Source organism: Sus scrofa, chromosome 3 (assembly GCF_000003025.6).
Source record: "Sus scrofa isolate TJ Tabasco breed Duroc chromosome 3, Sscrofa11.1, whole genome shotgun sequence".
NCBI lineage: Eukaryota > Metazoa > Chordata > Mammalia > Artiodactyla > Suidae > Sus > Sus scrofa.
In genome coordinates this window covers 87,434,380-87,458,629 of record NC_010445.4, presented here as the reverse complement: position 1 = coordinate 87,458,629, position 24,250 = coordinate 87,434,380, and the positions used below count along the sequence as shown (strand labels likewise).

At 39.3% G+C, this 24,250-nt stretch overlaps 1 protein-coding gene across 5 annotated transcripts in view; it reads right to left on the bottom strand.

Moving 5' to 3' along the window:
- Window positions 1-24,250, bottom strand: part of ASB3 (ankyrin repeat and SOCS box containing 3) — a 111,345-nt gene that overhangs the window by 42,550 nt on the left and 44,545 nt on the right. For all 5 annotated transcript variants that reach the window (XR_002342145.1, XM_013992808.2, XM_021085687.1 and 2 more), the window contains exons 4-6: window positions 12,790-12,902; window positions 12,057-12,192; window positions 8,680-8,857 (exon numbers count right to left, since the gene is read on the bottom strand). Coding sequence is in view for 4 of the 5 variants with exons in the window: in XM_013992808.2 (XP_013848262.1) it covers window positions 8,680-8,857; window positions 12,057-12,192; window positions 12,790-12,902 (427 nt within the window). In the remaining variant the exon portion in view is untranslated. The remainder of the gene's footprint in view (window positions 1-8,679; window positions 8,858-12,056; window positions 12,193-12,789; window positions 12,903-24,250) is intronic.

Below are 24,250 nucleotides of genomic sequence, written 5' to 3'. Positions count from 1 at the left end.
TCCAGTCAAACGGTTCAAGATGTGGAGAACAACCCAGCTCAAATGAAAGAGAAAGACTCAACTCCAACAGAGATCACAAATTCAAAAACTTTCTGGGGTCAGGGAGTTAACATAAATAAGCTGAAGAAAGCCATTGGATGGGTACCTAAAAAAGCCTAAGATAAAACTGGAAAGGAGTGGGAGAGTAGCTACAGCTTAACAAGTCAGAGGGAAGACAGACGTAACACCCCGAGAAAGCCACCGAGGCCACTCTGCCTCACACTTTTAGAAAAGTGCAAGATTAAGAGTTGCTGGAAATGGAGTTCCCACTGTGACTCAGCAGTAACAAACTTGACTAGTATCCAAGGGGATGCAGTGTCACGAGACACGTTTCTACAATATTTTCTTAGCCTCTTTGCTGAAAATTCCATCTTGTCCTGCTTTACTTTGCCCCATCTTCCTGCTTAAAAAACAGTCCCAGTGCTGGTAAATGACTTAAACTTAAGAAAAAAGAACTAAAGGCATAAATTATTCATAGGGTCAGCTGAATGAGGACATAATGCGTTGGTCTAGGCACCCAGGACCTGAGCAGATAGGCATGCCATTTGTACAAGCATGATATGTCCTCTAAAGAATAAGAGAAAGAGGAACCCCATGGCCCCAAGTGGTTTATGAGCAGTTATTTAGCAGAATATGCATTAAAGCAAAGAGAACCAAGGTGCAAACCTAGGCACCCAGGGTTGCCATAGATAGGCATGCCATTTGCGGAAGCACAGTGATGATTCTCTGGAATGCTATGCATAGACATCTAATGCCAAGCTTCCTCAAATGCTAATGATTGTTAAATGCCTAAGAGTCAAAGTAAAAGCTTAACCATCTACCATCTTTTAAAATAATAAAAGAACTTATAAAGGTTTGCGGACAAGATGGCGGAAGAGTAGGGGGACACGCTCACCCTCTCCCACAAATACAACAAAAAAAGCACATCTACAGAACAAAAAACTCGCACAGAACAGCAACCAATCTCTGGCAGAAGAACCTAAACTCCAATAACGGCAAGAAGTTCGTGACATTACTAGGCAAAACAAGAGAAAATTGGAGAGTGAGAGAAGGTGAACCCGAGCTGGACGAGCGCTCCCGAAAGGGAGCTGAGGAGGAGAAAGGGATCCCGCACCCTGGAAAGTCACCTAGTCGGGGGAAAGATCAAACGAACCGGAGGAATCTCCAGATGCAGAGAAGAGTGTAGCAGTAAGTTGGAGTACTGAAAAGCCGATCAAGAACCGAACGGACCATCTGAACTACGGGCACAGTCACCAAAAATTAAGACGCCTGGGTGGGGGCTGGGCATCGAGTCCTCGGCTCCGGAGGTTAGTTCCCGAGAAGGGCTGGGGGGCGGGGCGGAGCAGAGACTGCTTGGGAGGTCTAGAAACCGGTCTGTCAAACTTGACGGGGGAGAGACTGCCTGGGAGACTAGAAAACAAAGCAGTCGCAGAGGAAGGGAGCAATACTCTAGGGGCGGGGAAGTGGAAAGCCACATCAGAGGGAACCTGGGAGAAGAGCCTGGTCTGCGCCCGTGCTGGGGAGGGGAGAGAAGAAGGGCTGGGTCCCCATAGAATACTCCCCACGCCACAGCAAGCTTATAGGCCCGCTAGCTAGAAGAAAGCTGTGCTTCCCAGTGCATCCCCTCCCCCCACCCCCGTCACCCCCTACCCTCTCGCCGGACCTGGGGCTGCCTGCCATCCGGGAGGGCTGGCCTCAACAATTCCCTGAAGCCTACCACCACAGGGGCTGTCCCTGGACAGGCCTGCTTGCCCTTTGGAGGAGCTACACTTCCACAGAGCAGCACCAAACACCACCAGCCCCCGAGAAAAGGCCTGCAGCCTAGAAAAGCTAGAACAAGACTATCCAGGCCGTGAAAAGATCAGCTTAATTCTCGGACGGTCTTTCTCAGTCGGGCTGCCATGGGGAGGAGCCTCTTGGGTTTTCAGAGGTCCTGCTAGCCGCCCAAGCCCCAAGGGGTTGCCGAGCTACAGTGGATCAGCTGCATAGGACTGCCAGCTCCAGGCAGGACGCCCTGCAGCCCAGAAAAGCTACAACAAGCTTGGCCAGACTGTGAAAAGATCTGCCTACATTCTCAGGTCGCCCTTCTGAGTTGGGCTGCCCCAGGGAAGAGCCTCTTAGGTTCTCAGTGACCCAGAGAGCTGTTCCAGACCCCAGGGGGTGCTGCACTCCTGAGGAACAGCTGCCCAACACTGCCAACCCCCTGCAAGAACCGCACAGCCTAAAAACACCAGAGCAAGCTCTGCATGACCAAGTGAAATCTTCTACCATTGTGGTGTGGACCTCCCAGTCCTGTCTGCCCTCAGGAAGCTCTCCTTTGCTTCAAAGAAACACTGTTAGCCCCATCAACACTCCAGAAAAGTCACACTGCCTCAAAAAAGATTGACCAACAATGCCAGCCCTCAGGAAACATTCCACGGCAGTGACAAGGCAAACACTACCTGATCATGGAGAGTACAACTCCCTCAGGAGAAAGAAAACAACAAGCAAGATGAAGAAGCTGAGAAACCACCCCCAGTCAAACCAACAGGAGAACTCACCTAAAACAGTCAACAATAAAACAGATCTCTGCAGTCTCACAGACCTGGAGTTCAAAAGAGAAATAGTGAAAATACTGAAGGAATTAAGAGAAGATATGAACAGTAATGCAGATGCCCTCAGAAAGGAACTAGAAAATATAAGGAGGAGCCAAGAAAAATTAGAACACTCAGTTGCAGAGATACAAACTGAACTAAGGGCAGTAAAAACCAGAATGAATAATGCAGAAGAACGAATCAGTGAAATGGAAGACAGAATAATGGAAATCACCCCATCAGGTCAGCAGACAGAAAACTAAATAAAAAAAAAACATGAAAGTAATATAAGAGACCTATGGGATAATATAAAGTGGGCCAATCTATGTATAATAGGAATTCCAGAAGGAGTAGAAAAAGATAAGGGAATGGAAAATATATTTGAAGAAATTATCACTGGAAACTTCCCAAATCTAAAGGATACTGGGTTCAAGATACAGGAAGCACAGAGGGCCCCAAACAAATTGAACCCAAATAGACCCACAGCAAGACACATCATAATAAAAATGGCAAAAGTTAGTGTAAAGAGAGGATCCTAAAGGCAGCAAGAGAAGAACAGAATGTTACCTACAAGGGAACCCCCATAAGATTATCAGCTGATTTCTCTACAGAAACACTACAGGCCAGGAGGGAATGGCAAGAGATATTTAAAGTGCTCAAAGGAAAAAATATGCAACCTAGAATACTCTATCCAGCAAGAATATCATTTAAAATAGAAGGGGAAATAAAAATGTTTTCCAACAAACAAAAACTTAAAGAATACAGCAACACTAAACCCAGGTTAAAGGAAATATTGAAAGGGCTTCTCTAAACCAAAAAGAAAGGAAGGAAAGGGAAGAAAAAAGAAAAGAAAAAAAAAAAAAAAAAGAAGAAGAAGAAGAGGAAGAACTAGGACTGAGGAAACCGCAATCAGAGAGCAGTCACTCAAATAAGCCAGCATACAGATTTAATCATGAACAGGCCTCAAACAAAATAAAATTAAAAAGAAAAAATAAAAAAGAGTCATCAAAACCATAAAATGTGGACAAGGGATGTCAGGAAATAAATAACCCTTTTTGTTTGTTTGTATGTTTCTCTTCTTAATTTTAATATAGTAATGAAGTGTTTGAACTTACAGGACCATCAGGCTAAAACACACAATTATAGGAAGGGGTTAGCATACTTAAAAAACAGAGCAACCACAAGACAAAACCAAATATTGCATTTGCAAAAAATGAAAAAAAAAAAATCAAGCAGATAATAACAGGAGACCATCCAACCAAAAAAAAAAAAGAAAGGAAGAATGGAGAACCATAGAATCAACTGGAACACGAGGTTCAAAATGGCAATAAATAATCATCTATCACTTATCACCTTAAATGTCAATGGACTGAATGCCCCAATCAAAAGACACAGACTGGCTGAGTGGATAAAAAGGCAAAAACCTTCAATATGCTGCCTGCAAGAAACTCACCTTAGGACAAAGGATACATATAGATTGAAAGTGAAAGGGTGGGGAAAAATATTTCACACCAATAGACATGACAGAAAAGCAGGAGTTGCAACACTCATATCAGACAAAATAGACTTTAAAACAAAAGACATAAAGAAAGACAAAGAAGGACACTACTTAACGATTAAGGGATCCATCCAAGGAGAGGATGTTACTATTGTCAACATATATGCCCCAAATACAGGAGCACCCAGATACACACAACAAATATTAACAGACATAAAGGGAGATATTGATGAGAATACAATCATAGTAGGAGACCTAAATACCCCCCTCACATCAATGGACAGATCCTCTAGACAGAAAACCAATAAAGCAACAGAGATCCTAAAGGAAACAATAGAAAAGTTAGACTTAATTGATATCTTCAGGACACTACATCCAAAAAAAGCAGAATACACATTCTTCTCAAATGCTCATGGAACATTCTCAAGAATCGACCACATATTGGGACACAAAGCTAACCTCAATAAATTTAGGAGCATAGAAATTATCTCAAGTATCTTCTCTGACCACAATGCCATGAAATTAGAAACCAACCATGGGAAAGGGAAAGAGAAAAAACCTACTACATGGAGACTAAACAACATGCTACTAAAAAACCAATGGGTCAATAAGGAAATCAAGAAGGAAATTTAGAACTACCTTGAAACAAATAATAATGAAGACACAACCTCTCAAAATCTATGGGATGCTGCAAAAGCAGTGCTCAGAGGGAAATTTATAGCAATACAGGCCTTTCTCAAAAAAGAAGAAAGATCCCAAATGGACAACTTAACCCTCCACCTAAACGAATTAGAAAAAGAAGAACAAAAAAGGCCTAAAGTCAGCAGAAGGGAGGAAATTATAAAGATCAAAGAAGAAATCAATAAAATAGAGACTCAAAAAACAATAGAGAAAATTAATAAAACCAAGAGCTGGTTCTTTGAAAAGGTAAACAAAATTGACAAACCCCTGGCCAGACTCACTAAAAAGAGGAGCGAAAGAACCCAAATAACCAAAATTATAAATGAAAAAGGAGAAATCACAACGGATTCAGCAGAAATACAAAAAACCATAAGAGAATACCATGAACAACTATACGGCAACAAGTTTGACAATGTGGAAGAAATGGACAATTTTCTAGAATCTTACAGCCTGCCAAAACTGAATCAAAAAGAAACAGACCAACTGAACAAACCGATCACTAGAAATGAAATTGAAGAGGTCATAAAATCACTCCCTACAAATAAAAGCCCAGGACCAGATGGCTTCACAGGTGAATTCTATCAAACATATAAAGAGGAATTGGTGCCCATCCTCCTTAAACTCTTTCAAAAGGTTGAAGAAGAAGGAATACTCCCAAAGACATTCTATGAGGCCACCATCACTCTCATTCCAAAACCAGACAGAGATACCACCAAAAAAGAAAACTATCACCCAATATCATTGATGAATATAGAGGCAAAAATTCTCAACAAAATCTTAGCCAACCGAATCCAACAACATACCAAAAAAATTATACACCATGACCAGGTTGGGTTCATCCCAGGTTCACAAGGATGGTTCAACATATGCAAATCAATCAGCATCATACACCACATTAACAAAAAAAAGGTCAAAAATCATATGATCATCTCAATAGACGCAGAAAAAGCATTTGACAAAGTCCAACATTCATTCATGATCAAGACCCTCGCCAAAGCGGGTATAGAGGGAACATTTCTGAACATAAACAAAGCCATTTATGATAAACCCACAGCAAATATAATCCTCAATGGGGAAAAACTGAAAGCCTTCTCACTCAAATCTGGAACAAGACAGGGATGCCCACTCTCACCACTGCTCTTCAACATCGTTTTGGAAGTCCTGGCCACAGCAATGAGACAAACAAAAGAAATCAAAGGCATCCATATAGGAAGAGAAGACATCAAACTGTCACTGTATGCAGATGACATGATACTATACCTAGAAAACCCTAAGGACTCAACCCCAAAACTACTTGAACTGATTAATAAATTCAGCAAAGTAGCAGGATATAAGATTAACATTCAGAAATCAGTTGCATTTCTGTATACCAGCAATGAAATATTAGAAAAGGAATACAAAAATACGATACCTTTTAAAATTGCACCTCACAAAATCAAATACCTCAGAATACACCTGACCAAGGAGGTGAAGGACCTATATGCCGAGAACTATAAAACTTTAATCAAAGAAATCAAAGAAGATGTAAAGAAATGGAAAGATATTCCATATTCCTGGATTGGGAAAATCAATATTGTAAAAATGGCCATACTACCCAAAGCAACCTCCAGATTCAATGCAATCCCTATCAAATTACCCATGACATTTTTCACAGAACTAGAACAAACAATCCAAACATTTATATGGAACAACAAAAGACCCAGAATCGCCAAAGCAATCCTGAGAAACAAAAACCAAGCAGGAGGCATAACTCTCCCAGACTTCAAGAAATACCACAAAGCCACAGTCATCAAAACAGTGTGGTACTGGTATCAAAACAGACAGACAGACCAATGGAACAGAATAGAGAACCCGGAAATAAACCCTGACACCTATGGTCAATTCATCTTTGACAAGGGAGGCAAGAACATCAAATGGGAAAAAGAAAGTCTATTCAGCAAGCATTGCTGGGAAACCTGGACAGCTGCATGCAAAGCAATGAAACTAGAACACACCCTCACACCATGCACAAAAATAAACTCCAAATGGCTGAAAGACTTAAATATACGACAGGACACCATCAAACTCCTAGAAGAAAACATAGGCAAAACACTCTCTGACATCAACATCATGAATATTTTCTCAGGTCAGTCTCCCAAAGCAATAGAAATGAGAGCAAAAATAAACCCATGGGACCTCATCAAACTGAAAAGCTTTTGCACAGCAAAGGAAACCAAAAAGAAAACAAAAAGACAACTTACAGAATGGGAGAAAATAGTTTCAAATGATGCAACCGACAAGGGCTTAATCTCCAGAATATATAAGCAACTTATACAACCCAACAGCAAAAAAAACAATCAATCAATGGAAAAATGGGCAAAAGACCTGAATAGACATTTCTCCAAAGAAGATATACAGATGGCCAACAAACACATGAAAAAATGCTCAACATCGCTGATTATAAGAGAAATGCAAATCAAAACTACCATGAGATACCACCTCACAGCAGTCAGAACGGCCATCATTAATAAATCCACAAACAACAAGTGCTGGAGGGGCTGTGGAGAAAAGGGAACCCTCCTGCACTGCTGGTGGGAATGTCAACTGGTACAGCCACTATGGAGAACAGTTTGGAGATACCTTAGAAATCGATACATAGAACTTCCATATGACCCCGCAATCCCACTCTTGGGCATCTATCCGGACAAAACTCTACTTAAAAGAGACACATGCACCCGCATGTTCATTGCAGCACTATTCACAATAGCCAGGACATGGACACAACCCAAATGTCCATCGACAGATGATTGGATTCGGAAGAGGTGGTATATATACACAATGGAATACTACTCAGCCATAAAAAAGAATGACATCATGCCATTTGCAGCAACATGGATGGAACTAGAGAATCTCATCCTGAGTGAAATGAGCCAGAAAGACAAAGACAAATACCATATGATATCACTTATAACTGGAATCTAATATCCAGCACAAATGAACATCTCCTCAGAAAAGAAAATCCTGGACTTGGAGAAGAGACTTGTGGCTGCCTGATGGGAAGGGGAGGGAGTGGGAGGGATCGGGAGCTTGGACTTATCAGACACAACTTAGAATAGACATACAAGGAAATCCTGCTGAATAGCATTGAGAACTTTGTCTAGATACTCATGTTGCAACAGAAGAAAGGGTGGGGGAAAAAATGTAATTGTAATGTATACATGTAAGGATAACCTGACCCCCTTGCTGTACAGTGGGAAAATAAAAAAATTAAAAATAAATAAATAAATAAATAAAAGAACTTATAAAATTAATAATAAAAAAAAAACCCCTATATCCTGCACCTATAGCCCCCTCTTCACTTGACTTAATCCTGAAGAACACAATAAAAGCAGTGTGGTTTCTTGAGGCAGCTCTCTTGGTCCCTGAGACCTTGAGTCCCCGGGTTCCCACTTTCACTTAAGACAAATGTCTATGTCTTGTTTTATGTTAACTTTTTTCCTTAAGTTTCACAGCACCCGTTCTTCAGCCCCAACCTGCTGAGCTGGTCTCGGCAATGCAATTTTGATCCTGGCTTTGCTCAATGGGTTAAGGATCCGGCGTTGCCGTGAGCTGTGGCATAGGCTGGGATCTGGTGTTGCTGTGGCCCCCAGCTATAGCTCCGATTTGATCCCTAGCCTGGGAACTTCCATATGCCGCCGGCGCAGCCCTAAAAAGCCAAAAAAATAAAAATAAGAGTTGCTAGAAATGGCATGGGGGACAGTTGTAGGGGTAGATCTAATCACCCAGCCGATTAGTGGAGAAGGAAATAGCAAGAATTACACCTGGAGGTGAAAGGTCTGGCTCAGAAGATCTATTCTGTATTATCTTTGAATTATGAGACCATTTTTATTTTCTGTTTATAACACTTACTTTATATGGCCCATTTGTGCAGCTGCATGAATAGGTAACTGCCAATTATCCTCATTACAGTAAAGATCAGGATCTGCCCCACTGGACAGCAAAAGCTCCACACATTTTGTGTGGCCCTCTTGAGCAGCAATGAATAAGGGAGTAGCTTTATCCAAGGCTTGACAATTGACATTTGCACCTAAAATAAAACATTTAACAGGTAACTCTCATTTATGGAAAAAAACATGATACTTAACAAAAACTTCAAAGCAGCTGCCTTAATAGGTTTTCATAGTACAATGACTTTTCCCCCTTAGTGGATATTGTTGTTGAAACATAATTTTCATAATTTATGGTAATCACCTAAATTGTTTTTACTTTTATGACAACAATGAAACAAGTGATTAATATTTTATAATTTATTTTTAAGCTAAAATGAAAATCTTTTTTTGAGTTTTTTTAATTAATTGTATTTTTTAACTAATAGTATAGTTGATTTACAATGTTGTGCCAACTTCTGCTGTACAACAAAGTGACCCAGTCATATATATATATATATTCACATTCCCTTTCTAAAATAAAATTCTTATTCAGTTAAGGGTTTCATTTCAATCCTTCCTCTGACAAGTACTCTGAGGGCTCAATAAGCAATCATTTAAAAAAGGAAAAATGCAAACCATCAAATACGGACAACATTTCCGATTGTTGCTGAAAGGTAAGAAAAACCTCAATTGCGAGAGTTTATAAATGCTGCTAAGATTCAGGCTAAGATTTGTAAAAAAAAAAATTCCAGTAGACATGACATACATGGAGGCTACGCCTTTAAACTAATGTTGACTTTACTCTTCATTACATCCCTTTTCTTCATGACTAGTGCATAACAAAGCTCACAACAGAAGGAAAAACGTCAATTTAAGTGGATGTCTGAGCTGATTTTTAAAGCATAAATCTAATCAATTATTTACACATCAATGCATAAAGATGTGAAAAAGTTTAAAGTGGACTCAATTTCTGTGGTTTCAAAAAAAAAGCAGACTTCCTGAAACTTTTCTCATTGGCAAATAATGTGTTAGGTATGCTAAGTATGGTGTTAATACATAACCATGAGAATTTTTAAATTTCGGGAATACGTCTCAGTGGAAAAATTATCATTATCAAGGGGGAAAAGATTAGTTTTTATTTAAAAGGATGTTCTATAAAGACTTCTTGGATAAACCAAAGCCCTGAGATGGGTAAAAACAATGCAAAACAAAAATGGTAAGTTAGAGTTACGGAATTGTCAGAAATTCCAACTGGATAGTCAACATGTCTAGATAAGTAGAATCTTATTGATTTGTATAAGATGATGCTCCACTATCGTCAGCCTCAGAAAGAAATGAACACTATAACTGAGAAAAGATTAAATCAAGGATGAAACCTACTTAACTTTCTTTTTAAGCAATGTTTTGGGTTTTTCTTTTCTTTCTATGGCCACAACATTAGGAAGTTCCTGGGCCATGGGTCAAATCACAGCTGCAGCTGCCAGCCTACACCACAGCCACAGCAACACTAGATCTGAGTGGCATCTGGGACCTACACTGCAACTTATAGCAACACCAGATCCTTAACCCACTGAGCAAGGCCAGGGATTGAACCTGCATTCTCTGAGAGACAACATCAGGTCCTTAACCTCCTGAGCCACAAAAGGAACTCCAGCAATGTTTTGTTTTGATTGACAATCACCATATACAGGAAAGAATAAGGGGGAGTTCCTGTCGTGGCGCAGTGGCTAATGAATCCGACTAGGAACCATGAGGTTGCAGGTCCGATCCCTACCCTTGCTCAGTGAGTTGAGGACCTGGTGTTGCCGTGAGCTGTGGTGTGGCTCACAGACCAGGCTCAGATCCTGTGTTGCTGTGGCTCTGGCATAGGCCGACAGCTACAGCTCCGATTAGACCCCTAGCCTGGGAACCTCCATATGCCACAGGTGCGGCTCTAGAAAAAGGCAAAAAGACAAAAAGAAAAAAAAAAAAAAGAAAGAATAAGGAACCAGTCATCGTAAGATTACAGGTAGAAAAGCTGAGAAAATGACAGATAATTCACTGAAAGTAAAGTCATTTTAAAGAGTTAAAAACATGTTACATTATAAATATACCTACATACCTTTCAACTTGCTGTTCCTAACTATTCAGAGAGGAGAAGGAAAAAAAAAACAAACATAGAAAAACAAAACAGGTGCTTAGTGTTCCAGGAGACAGGCTCAGCATGAGGAGCTACTAAACTGCAGTTTAACCTATCTTATTCTAAATATTAGTTACACACTAGTAATTGGAACGTATAGCACTGGAAGTCATAAAGTGAAATTACAACATAGAGGAAGGTAGATAAGAAATCAAAAGTCTTGGGTCCAAGCCCTGATCTGCCAGGGAATACTGTCTAGATCTTTGGCAAGGCAATTAATGCTCAGGGTCTGGGATTCTTAATAAAATAAAAATACATGCTTGAATAAATGATTTGGGGATTCTATCAACTCTAAAGATTTACAGACTCAATATTTGTAACAGATATCTTAATTCAACACTTAATGTATGCTGGTTTCTTCTGCTTCCTACTTCAGCTTGGGTATTTGAAGGTTTGTAAGGAGAAAGCAGAAATAAGAAACTATATGCTCTGCTGTCTGAATAAAGTTTGTTTTGGCAATTTATTAAAAGCTTAGGTATTATAGAAGATATGCGAAAAGCCCAGTTTTATTAAAAAAAAATTTCGTGCGGGCAAATCTGGTATATTTTCCATCTGCTCTTAACTGTCCATGCTTCATCAGGTCAGCACTGTGTGCACATGCAGTGTTTGGAAGAACTGAAAAGCCCTTACATAACAAACATTTCTGGTCACAGAAATGTCACATTAAGCATGCTGAATGTATAATGATTGTTGCTGAGAAAACTTTAGCAGGTTTATGTTGCTATAACATAGTACAGTGTAAATATGCTTTGAAATAAACCTATTTAAATATCACACAATTGATCAAAACATACAACTCAAGGGGTTAATATACAAAATAGCTATCTAACAAATGAATTAAGCCTATATCAAGTCTTAAACCCTAGAAAGCTGGAACCACTCAGGTCCCTATAATAAAGGTCAGCCCTATTGATTCAACCTGCCAATAAACCTGTTTTAGTGAGATCATTATGGTCCTACTCAGATAAATTAGTAGCTGTGCATTGCATTATGTTAGTAATTGAGACTTAGTAACCAGGCTTGTAAGTTACCTTGTATGTATTCTTATTTACCACTAACATGAAACCATAAATTTCAGAACCTGATTTATATCTGGTCAAGAATTACTCTTTCTAGGGAACATTAAAAAGTTAAAACTCATGATCTTAACAGCGCAAAGGCTAATGGATTAGTCTTACCTGATGAAATAAGTATGCTCAAGCTTTCTAGCTTGCCATACTGAGCAGCCACAAATAAAGGTGTGATTCCAAAGTCATCCTGGCATTCCTTGTTTGCTCCTTTTTTAAGAAGTAATTTTATGATCTCAGCATTTTCCTAAGGCACAGATTCATATTTTAATAAGAAAAACAAAGAAAAGAAAATAGAAGATATCTCTTTTCTTATTGTTGTGTATGCATGTTTTCTATACTCACTAAAGGGAAACTCTTTTTTTTTAAGTATACCAGTGAGTGGGAAGAAAGTGTTAAACAATCAGATTATTTTGTACCTTTAGCTAGCCCACTAAACATAAACAAATGAAACACTGATCTCTAGGAATTATAATTCTTATAAAATCCTACAAAATTAGCTAGCAAGTCCAAACATTACATGTCATCACAGTTTCTAAACACAGTGCTATAAATAAAATAAGCAACTGCTTGCTATCAATTTATATCCCAAATATTCTGATGGCCTCTTAACGCTATCAACATTTGAAGAACTTAGATAATCCTTGCAGCCCATAGCTGCTAGAACTACTAGAGCAGTTGGCTTATTCAGAATGATCATTAGCATTTAGACTGCCTTTTCTGTACTGCACTAACCATCATAAATCACAGGCAAGTAGGAAGCAAAAACTGTATAGAACTGTCATTTTTAAAAGGGTAAAACACACAATTTACATGGAAATGAAATAATAAATTCAGAGGTTACCTGAAAAGTAGCCTGGTGCAAGGTGTTCCATCCACACATAGAATGGGATCCATTAACATTTGCTCCATATCGGAGCAGCAGCCTTAACACATCTATCTGTCCATTTTCAACAGCTGCAATACAGTAGTCAAAAAAATTATTGTCAGTAAAAAGGTATGTTTGTAGGACTGGGCACTTTGGTGATGTTCTCATTACTTATCCGCCTTAGAACTCACAATACTGTGATCATTGCTATTAACAAATGAAAACACATACGTCCTCCTTATGCAATGACCAAATATCACAATTGTCCTGGCAGAAACCCATTAATATATACATCTTTTGGGTACATATATAAAATTACTTTCAACTACATCTTAAAAGATGCCCAGGAGTTCCCGTCGTGGCGCAGTGGTTAACGAATCCGACTAGGAACCATGAGGTTGAGGGTTCGGTTCCTGCCCTTGCTCAGTGGGTTAATGATCCGGCGTTGCCGTGAGCTGTGGTGTAGGTTGCAGACACGGCTCAGATCTTGCGTTGCTGTGGCTCTGGCGTAGGCCGGCGGCTACAGCTCCGATTTGACCCCTAGCCTGGGAACCTCCATATGCGGCTAGAGCGGTCCAAGAAATGGCAGAAAGACAAAAAAAAAAAAAAGATGCCCAATGCCCAAATATCACAATTGTCTTAGCAGAAACTCATTAATATATACATATTTTGGGTACACATATAAAATTACTTTCAACTACATCTTAAAAGATAAACTAGAAGCAAGAGGCAAACATTTATTCTGATAATGGAGACAGTAAGTGCCTATTTTCTTAAAAATCCAACTGGGAGGGAGATGAGATGAACAGGTCAGAAGAAAGAGTACCAGTCTGGAGAAACAGTCCAAAAGAATTGAAAGGCTTGCTATTACCATTTGACCACAAATGATAATAGTAACTGACAAGCAAGTTGAAAGCACAATACTGCAAGTCTGCATCTTAAATATTTTCACCACCATAAAAAGCAATCAATGTTAAAATGTTCTTTTTTTTTTTTTTTGGTCTTTTTTTTGTCTTTTTGCCTTTTCTAGGGCCACTCCCACGGCATATGGAGATTCCCAGGCTAGGGGTCAAATCGGAGCTGTAGCCACTGGCCTACACCAGAGCCACAGCAACTAGGGATCTGAGCCGTGTCTGCAACCTGTACCACAGCTCATGGCAACACCAGATCCTTAACCCACTGAGCAAGGCCAGGGATTGAACCACAACCTCATGGTTCCCAGTCGTATTCATTAACCACTGAGCCACAATAGGAACTCCAAAGTGATGTTCTTTTATCAACCAATGACAATATAGTAAAAACCCTGCTTATTTCAACTAAAAGGAGACTCCACATAAACTTAAGTGTGTTGTGAAGCAAATGCATATTACTTAACTATATAGTACCTGAAACTAAGGACTCCCAAGCTGCTGGTAAAGTAGATCCTTCAAAGGAATAATTTGCATGTTTACAGAGACCTAAAAACCATGTGCTCTTTTACTAATTTCATCAAATATCTAATTTAACTCTAGCACTGGATATGTGTAGTCTAATATCATGCACATATAACAGTTTATAAATCCTACCTAGTAAAGATGAACACAGGTATAATGTTATTAAACTGATAGAACAAACTAGTGGAGCTAAACTTTCCAGAATATTATTTACCACAAAACTTTGCTAAGAAGGTGGGCAATTCTGGAGGTGTTAGTGAAAAAAACAGAATGCAAGAAGAAAGCTAGATAGCATTAACAAAGTAAGTACACACATATACACACACCATTAGCAAATTAGGTATACTGTGAATGCTGTAGTTATGAGACATTACAATGACTTCTTACAACTCTAAGTGTTCGGAAATATCAACATCTAAAAGAAAATAGGCTTCAAAATTATACTTCTGGATATGACAATATAACTAGCACCAAACTAGCCACAATGCTATAAAATTATTATAAGAGTAGGAAATATATATAAAGCAACTCTTTCTAGCATTAAGCAAAAGGCAGAAGACTGATTCCTAAGGAAAGGGAATCACATGAGGTGAGTCCCGTGACCACCCTGGCTCTCTACCTGGGGACGTTTCTGGATTATGGTGCAGTGAGCTGAAGACCAAGCAGAGCAAGGGGAAGGTGTGCTCCAAGCACAGGAAACAGTCCAAGCAGAGTAGAGCAGTATGCTAAGCTAAGAAGTAGGACATGAGAGTACAGGCAGTTGAAATAGGAGGGGCAAAGCTGAAGAGAAGAAAGAACTGTGAAGAGGGAGGGTCCTACTGTAGAAGTTCTCCAAGAATCCTCACCTGAGGTCTGGGATACACATGTAAAGCCAAGAGGAAGCTTACCAGAGAATTTCTACAGGGTTAAAAATGGAACAGAGCTAAATAGAGGTCAAACAGTGCTGAGGGGCAATTTCTGGCTTAGTCAGAGGGGTGAAACTCATACCTCATTAACACCCTGGGCACCCAGCAGAGACAGCCAAAGGCAGAGTCCTAGGCATAAAGGCCATATCTGAGACTAAGGCCTAATCTGACCTGCTCTAACTAAACCTAACATAAACCCTGAGGCAGAGGTTCAGAGTTGAGTCCTGCCTGGGAGTTAAAGTCAGGAAATAGCTTAAGCTCTTCACAGATCCAGTCTAACAAAGCATAAAACAAAACCTAAACAAGTTCAAGGTGATGAAACAGTACATAATCTACCTATTATAAAAAGAAAAAAAAAAATCGAAGTTCCTGTCGTGGCTCAGTGGAAATGAATCTGTCTAGTATCCATGAGGATGCAGGTTCCATCCCTAGCCTTGCTCAGTGTGTTAAGAATCCAGCATTTCTGTGAGCTGTGGTGTAGGCCAGCAGCTGTAGACCCCTAGCCTGGGAACCTCCATATGCTGTGGGTGTGACCCTAAAAAAAAAGACAAAAAAGAAAAACCCTGCTGAAAAAAAAAGAAAAAAAAATTTACATTGCTCAAAGGATAACAGAATTCAAGTCTTTATAACACTACCTACAATGCCCAGTATAAAAGTCAGAAAGTAGCGAGCAGAAACTGATCCCGAGATGGCCCAGATATTGGATTTAATGGATTAACTACAGGAGCTACTACAAATATGCTTTAAAAACATAGGGAAAATACGTCCAAGATTTTACTATAGTATACAGACAGGCATACATAGAGAATCTGAACAGAGAAATGGAAGTGTTTAAAAAAAAGGAAAAAAAAGCAAATGGAAATTCTAGAACTGAAAAAAGAAATGGATGAGCTTAGAAGACCAGAGATGGTAGAAGAGTCAATGAACTTAAGGAAGCCAATATAAATCATCCAATCTAAAGAATTGAGAGAAAAAAAAGAAAAAGAAAAACAACTGTACAGCAGGGACCTGTGCAACAACAGCAAACACTCTAACACACATTAATTATAGTCCCAGAAGGAGAAGACAGTAAGAATTGGGCAGCAAAAATATATCTGAAGAAATATGTCTGAAATTTTCCAAAATTTGATTTTAAAAACAGAAACAAAATCACATCAACTTATAGATCCCAGAAAATGAGCAAACCACAGTGCTTTGGAAGAAGTCACTACACTATGACTTCACATTCTATTTAAATTAAGGATGATTATATAAACATACCTGACAGCTCTGTGGAAGAATTTAAATGATTATAAAAGGGGCTGCAAACAAGCCACTGAAATCAACTTAGTTATAAGAGAAGCTTAAGTTCTTTTTTTCATGGGAGTACCCATTGTGGCTCAGCAGGTCAAGGATCTGACAACATCCCCATGGTTTGCTCCCTGGCCTCACTCAGTGGGTTAAGGATCCAGCACCGCTACAACCTGCAGCATAGGTTGCCAATGTGGCTCGGATCCCGTGTTGCCGCAGCTGTGGCATCGGCCTCAGCTGCAGCTCCACTTCAACCCCTAGCCTGGGAACTTCCTTCCTTTTTTTTCAGGGCTATCTGCATTTAAAGTAAAATCTACCATTGTACCATGTCCTGTAAGACTCTGCAATAATTAAATAATTAACCCTCAATCAACGGTGCCAGGGACTGTACCAAGGACAAAGGGTATAGCAGTAAACCAGATCTAAAACTGGCTGCCTTCATGGAACTTCCACTCTAGTGGGAGAAATCGATAATAAACAAGCACACTGGTAAATAAGTTCTGATAAAAGTACTACGAAAGAAATTAACTAGGTAAAGCAGCAGGCAGTGACTGAGTATGACAGTGCTTTGTCAGAAAAAGGGGATAGAGGTCATCTCTTTGAAACAGCAAAATGAGAGATAAGAAGCAGTAAGCCATGCAAAGAGGTGGAAGAAAAGTACTCCAAAAGAAGGAAATAGGAAGAATAAAGTGAGGTAGGAAAAAGTTGAGTATGTATGAGGAATAGCAAGATGGCCAGTGGGGCTGAAGTGTAGTTAGGGAGAGGAAATAAAGCAAGAGAAGGGTAAAAAAAGAGACCAATTTTATAAGCCTTGGCAAGGAGTTAGGGTCTTCTGTTGAAGAAAAAAAGTGAATTTTCAGCTGGAGCTACTCCTAGGGGCACAGCTCATCACCTGCTTGTTCAGAACATAAATCCTGAGGAGCTTGAGTGGTCTGCCCAAAGTCACAGAGCTAATGTCTATCAGACCAAAGCCCAGGTTTCCCGGCTGTTAGTTAGGATTGCCTCACCTATACCTGTTAATATTAACAAGAACAGGAGTCAGCCAACTGTTTCTGTAAAGGGCCAGAAAATAAATGCAGACAGTCTATAATTTAAGATGGTGTGACTTAATTTTTGAACTTTACAATGGTATGAAAGGGATATACATTCAGTAGAAACTGTACTTCAAATTTTGAATTTTGATACTTTCCTTGGCTAGTGGTATGCAATATGATCATCTCTCACATGCTGGGCAGTAGCAGCAAGCTGCAGCTCCCAGTCAACCACACAACCACAAGGATAAATTATTGATACACTCACAATCATTCTGTACCCACACAACCATTCTGTTTTTCACCTTCAGAACAGGTTCAACAAAATACATGAGACAGTCAACACTTTATTATAAAATAGACTTTATGTTAGATGCTTGAGCTTAACTGCATGCTAATGTAAGTATTCTGAGCACATTTAAGGTAGGCTAGGCTAAGCTATGATGTTCAGTAAGTTAGGTGAATTTTCAACTTACAATTTTCAACTTACAATGGTTTTCTTGGGATATAACCCCATCCTAAGTTGAGGAAGATCTGTACTCTATTAAATCTAGCTTCAACATTATGTATGTAAGATTTATCAATCTTGTTTCCTCTAGTTGAAGATCATTCATTTTCATTGCTGTATAGTATTCCACTGTGTAAAGAGCACACGATTATCCATTCTATTACTGGTAGATGCTCTTTGGATAGCTTCTTGTTTGGGGCTGTTACAGAGTGCTACAATGAGAATATTCTGGTATGTGTCTTTTAGTGAACAGTGATACCCATTAATGTTGAATATATGCTGAGGAATTGAAATACTGGAACAGAGTATATACATACTCAGTTTTGGTAAACTCTTCCAAACACAGTTTTCCAAAGTGGCTATACCAATTCACACTCCCACCAGCAATCTATCTTCTGGTTGCTTACATCCTTACAAATACTTGGCATTTTCAGTTGTTTTCTTTTTAGGCATTCTGGTAGGTGTGTAGTGTTTACTCTTAACCTTAATCATCAGTCACTTTAAACTCTCTTTGGAAGTAGTTGAGGTATGAATGAATAAATAAAATACTGTTTTTATCCTGAGTTCCTTTGGGACTCATTAGCCTGGGTATACAAGTGAAGTAGTGTTGATTGTAAACTAAAGTTCCATAGCCTGACATTGGGGTTACAGAAGAAACAATTTAATAACAGCTATAGCTGGCTGATGTTACAGAGGAGTTCATTATATTATGTTCTCTAATCCTGTATATATTTGAAATGTTCCAGAATAAAAGTTTTTAGTATTCTTTACCAGCTCATGAAGCTGCATCTGCCAACAAATCTTACCCCACCAATGTTCTCCTAGATAATCCTGTCATCTTCTCTGAGATACCTTCTTGATGTCAACAATTGTAAAAGCCACTTGAGATTTATAACTGGCACAGTGCCAATGAAAATGATGTCACCCAGACCACAGGTGTCCTTTATCTCTCAATTCTGAATATGCAAGATACCAAAGTGATGCTGGTTTCCCGGCAGTGCTGCTGTATAGCAGGCAACGTGATACATCTGAGCAGCCGTGGAGAACCCGTTCCCTAACCTGCATCACTTTGGCATCTTGCATACTCTTGTTCCCTAACTTGCCACATACTCTGACACTGGGCCTCCTACAGAGCAGGGCTACTCATACCCTGAAGTTTCTCAGAGTTGCTCACAGAAACAAATCCTTCAGTTTCTGCCTTCAGTGCTTCTCGCTACAGGGCTCAAATATAAATCCCTGAAGCTGGAACATTAGGGCTGATCTCCCAGAAGCCCCTCTACCACCCAGTCACACAAATAAAAATCTCCACCTAAAAGCAATTAATTCCACCCCTGAATTTGCCACCTACTAGTTCATGAAGCAAATGCTCAGATGTTTAAAATACATCTGAATTATAATTTGGGATCAAGGTGGTGCCCTAGCTCTAATGGAAAGAACACAGACTGTCTAGTCAGACACTCTGTCCACCTGTGAGCAAGTTATTCTCTCAACCTCATTTACACTTATAAAATAAGGATAATCTACTTATCTACGGGCTTTTATGTTGATTTAATAATTAATATAAGAAAATACAGTAGGTGCTCAATAAATGTTCCTTCTTTCCCTCCTTCAGTCCCCCTTACCCCTTTCCTGATATACAACGGTCAACTTCTTTTCCTAATACACTCTACAAATAGCATACTCAGAGGGTCAACCTTTCAATATGAGAAGTTAGGCCATAATTACAATTTGCTTAAGACTAATACAATTTTCTGACTAAACTCCGATTGGTAACCTTCAGGCCATGTACCCTAAGGACAGCTTCTTCCCTTTACAGGATCAATCCTTTTGTCCAACAACCCAATTAACTGTAACTGCCATCCAGCACTAGAAGAACTACACATCCAAGTCCTCTCAAAGTGAGAGTCTAGACCCTCAAGTTTTCCCAATTTATTGTTCAATTTGCTGCTTCCATGATAATTATCTAAAAAGTTTTATTAATTTTAAAATTTTTTATTAGTTGATTTACAATGTTCTTTCAATTTCTGAACAGCAAAGTGACCCAGTCATACATGTATAAACATTCCTTTTCTCATATTATCCTCCATGGAGTTCCATCAAGTTTTATTAGTTTAAATGAATGCTTATGCTTATCATTCTTCCTCCACAGCCATACTGACCTTGTGTTACAAACAAATACATTATTTTCCATCCTCAAAAAAGTAACCCAGGGAGTTCCCTTGTGGTGCAATGGGTTAAGGATCTGGCATCACTGCAGAGGCTCACATTGGTGCTGTGTTGCAGGTTCAGTCCCTGGCTGGGGAACTTCCACATGCCACAGGTGCAGCCAAATAAAAAAAAGGTAACCCAAAGCCCATAATCCTCTTTCTTTCCAAAGCCACTAACTATATGAATAGTCATTCATTTGCCAGATTGTTCTCTCTTCCAAAAAACAAAACTGGGTCTACAGGAAGAGAGATGCTATTAACACAGAAACTTTATACTCTTTCTTGTCTTTCCACTTCCTGTCCAAGTTTTCACAGACCCTAAAGACATTTCCTTAGATTGTTTAGAGCTCAGAACCCTGATAATCATCTAATCAATTAGGGAAATTCAGCTGCAACTTCTACCATCCCATTGATAAGCAAAGCTACTTGGCTAAGCTGGTGTCTCTTTGCTCCTTCACCTCTCTACATGGTACCTGCCTAGTACTGTAGGCTATAGCAAAGGAGAACAACACTTAAAAGACAGAAGAGGACTATTGCTCAGTTAAGGATGCACAAAGAGCTGCACTCTGCAACACAGAAGCCAGTAGCCATGCAAGGCTAATTAATTAAATTTAAATTAAATGAAAATCTGAGTACCTCAACCAAACCAGCCTCACTGGTAGTGCTAAAGAGCCACACTTGGCTAGTGACTATCATACTGGACAGTGTAGCCATAGGACACTTCCTAGTTCTACTGGACAGCTCTGTTCTAGAGCTTACAATCTGACTGAATTAGAATTTAATCTAGAATATGAGGCATAGCTACCTACAAGATGCATGCCTGGAAATGAGGACAGGTAGCCAGCCCATTCGTTGTGGCTGCTATGGTTTGTAGCAGATGTTCAAGGAGAGAAAGGAAACGAGTAATTTTGGAACATGGAAGTACTGTGGATTCCCAGAGAGAAAAAGAAAGGAGAATCATAGGATCTGGTATTACATTGGCATCCAACAGAGACCAGAGCCCAAGGACAAAGAATAAGGATGAAATAAAACACCCCGTTTTGGAAGACAGAGCTCAAAGTACCTGAAGTACACAGAGATATGGGAGAAAGGCTTTTTCCCCTTCAATGGAAAGAGGTATTGTCTACAAGACTCTAGATGAAACAGCAGAAAAGAAAAACCAGACTGATGGTAGAGACACTGCCCTTTCCTCAACAGGTCAGATAGTCCTGAAGAAACCTTTAAGAGCAAAAAGCCTAAGAAAGCAAGAATAATACAGGAACATCATCTCCTGTAATAATTTCTAGGGAGACATTTATATTTTTAAAAAAATTCATTTCCCTATTTCTTATATTTAAGAGGGAAAAAGAAGAAAGCAAAAAGAAGTAATCTGGAATAAGATAACCTGAATAACAAAACATTGTTGAAAAGAAGAAATCAAGGAAATGGAAGCAACACTGACTCATAGAAAACTTATAATGAAAATCAAAACTCAGTTGAGGCATGTCGCACACTTGAGTGTAGTCATAAGCCCCTCGTGAAGATTTCATGAAGGCGTACATGGACTCAACATAAGATTCTAATCTGTGAGAAATATGGCAGACCTATACATATGTGTAAGTAATAAATCTAACTAGAAATAGTAAACTCTAATTAGGAAGAGTGAACAATGACCATTATTTAATGAAGCATTCATTAAAGAAAAAATTTCTAAAGGAGGGACTTTTTAAAATATAATTATCTGGGAGAAAATATTTGCCAAGTGTAGCAAGGGACATCCCTGACAAGGGATTTTAATCTCCAAAATATATAAAACAACTCATGTAGCTCAATATCAAACAAACAACCCAATCAAAAAATGGACAGGAGTTCCCGTCGTGGCGCAGTGGTTAATGAATCCGACTAGGAACCATGAGGTTGCGGGTTCGGTCCCTGCCCTTGCTCAGTGGGTTAACGATCCAGCGTTGCCGTGAGCTGTGGTGTAGGTTGCAGACGAGGCTCGGATCCCGCGTTGCTGTGGTTCTGGCGTAGGCCGGTGGCTACAGCTCCGATTCGACCCCTAGCCTGGGAACCTCCATATGCCACGGGAGCGGCCCAAGAAATAGCAAACACACACACACACACAAAAAAAATGGACAGAACACACAAGGCCAATAGGCACATGAAAAAATACACAACATCGCTAATGATTACAGAAACTCAAATCAAAACTACCATGACGTATCACCTCACACCAGTCAGAATGGCCACCATCACAAAGTCTACAAGCAGTAAAATGCTGTGAAAGGTGTGGAGAAAAGGGAATCCTCCTACATTGTTGGAGGGAATGTAAATTAGTTCAACCACTATGGAAAACAGTATGGAGGTTCCTCAGAAACTAAAAACAGAACGACCATATGATCCTGCAATCCCATTCCTGGGTATATATCTGGAGAAAATCACAGTTAGAAAAGATACAAGCAATCCAATATTCACTGTAGCACTATTTACAATAGCCAAGATATGGAAACAACCTAAATGTCCATCGACAGATGAATGGATTAAGACGTGGTGTATATATATGCAATAGAATATTAATTCAGCCATAAAAAGAATGAAATAATGCCATTTGCAGCAACATAGATGGACCTAGAGATTATCATATCAAGTGAAGTGAGACAAAGATAAATATTGTATGATATTACTTATATGTGGAATATTAAAAATGATACAAATGAACTTACTGACAATACAGAAACAGACTCACAGACTTCAAAACAAGCTTATGGTTACCAAAGGAGACAGACAGAGGAAAGGGAAGGAATTCAAAACAAGCTTATGGTTACCAAAGGGGACAAACAGGGGAAAGGGAAGGACTAGGAGTTTGGGATTGGCATATGGCACACTACTGTGTATGGAATGGATGTCCAAGGGGACCTGCTATCTAGCACCAGAACACTCTACTCAATATTCTGTGATAACCTACACGGGAAAAGAATCTGAAAAAGAATGGATAAGTGTATATGTATAACTGAATCACTTTGCTGTATAGCAGAAATTAACACAGTATTACAATCAACTACACTTAAATAAAATTTTTGAAAAAGAAAAAAACGGAACTGTGGCTCAGCGGGTTAAGAACCTGAGTAGTATACATGAGGACTCAGGTTCGATCCCCACCCTCACTCAGTGGGTTAAGGATCCGGTGTTGCCACAAGTTGTAGTGTAGGTTGCAGATATGGCTTGGATCCAGGCATTGCTGTGGCTTTGGCAGAGGCCAGCAGCTGGACCTCCGATTTGACACCTAGCCTGGGAACTTCCATATGCCGCAGGTGCAGCCCTTCAAAAAAAAAAAAGAAGAAGAAGAAGGAAAAAAGAAAATGTAATTATCCTACTGTATGCTCTTTTGGAAGAAATAACTAATGTGACAATGTGTTCTAGGGAATTACTGTAAACAAATTCTATACCAAATGCAAACTATAGTGAGCTGAGTTTTTCATCTGTAAGCTAGCAATACTCTTTCATTCTGAAGCTCAGATTTTGAAAGTAGTTCTACTGAGAAACAACATGGTCAGTAAGGCTATAATGAACAGTTTAACCACAGGCTGCCCATTTCCTCTAGTTATAGTGGCAGAATGGCCATTTTGAGAACCTCAGAGATCACCAACAAATTCTATTAACACTTTTGATTTATTTTTAATTTTTAATTGTATCTATGCTTTTTAAAATTCTACATGTACTCTATTCTCCATTATGCACTTCATTTTTATATATAACTCAACAATAAAATAATCTTTCCATTGTAAATTTAATTTGAATGAAACTTCTTCCCTACATCTTTCACAAAGCAAAAAAGAATGTTCACAGCCATTTTATCTATTATGTATTTCTCTGGTCCTGTGGTTATACTGACATCTGGTGGCACTAGAAAAGAAACTAGACTGTAATGATAAGGGATTCTTTTTTTTTTTTTTTCCTAGTGTTGCAAATTTATTCTATGTGACCTCAGAGTTTATGTTTTTCCAAGACTTGACCTATACTCAGGAGAGCAAAACTACTGAAGTACTAAACTAACTTCATTGACAGAATGTATCAGCTGCAACCT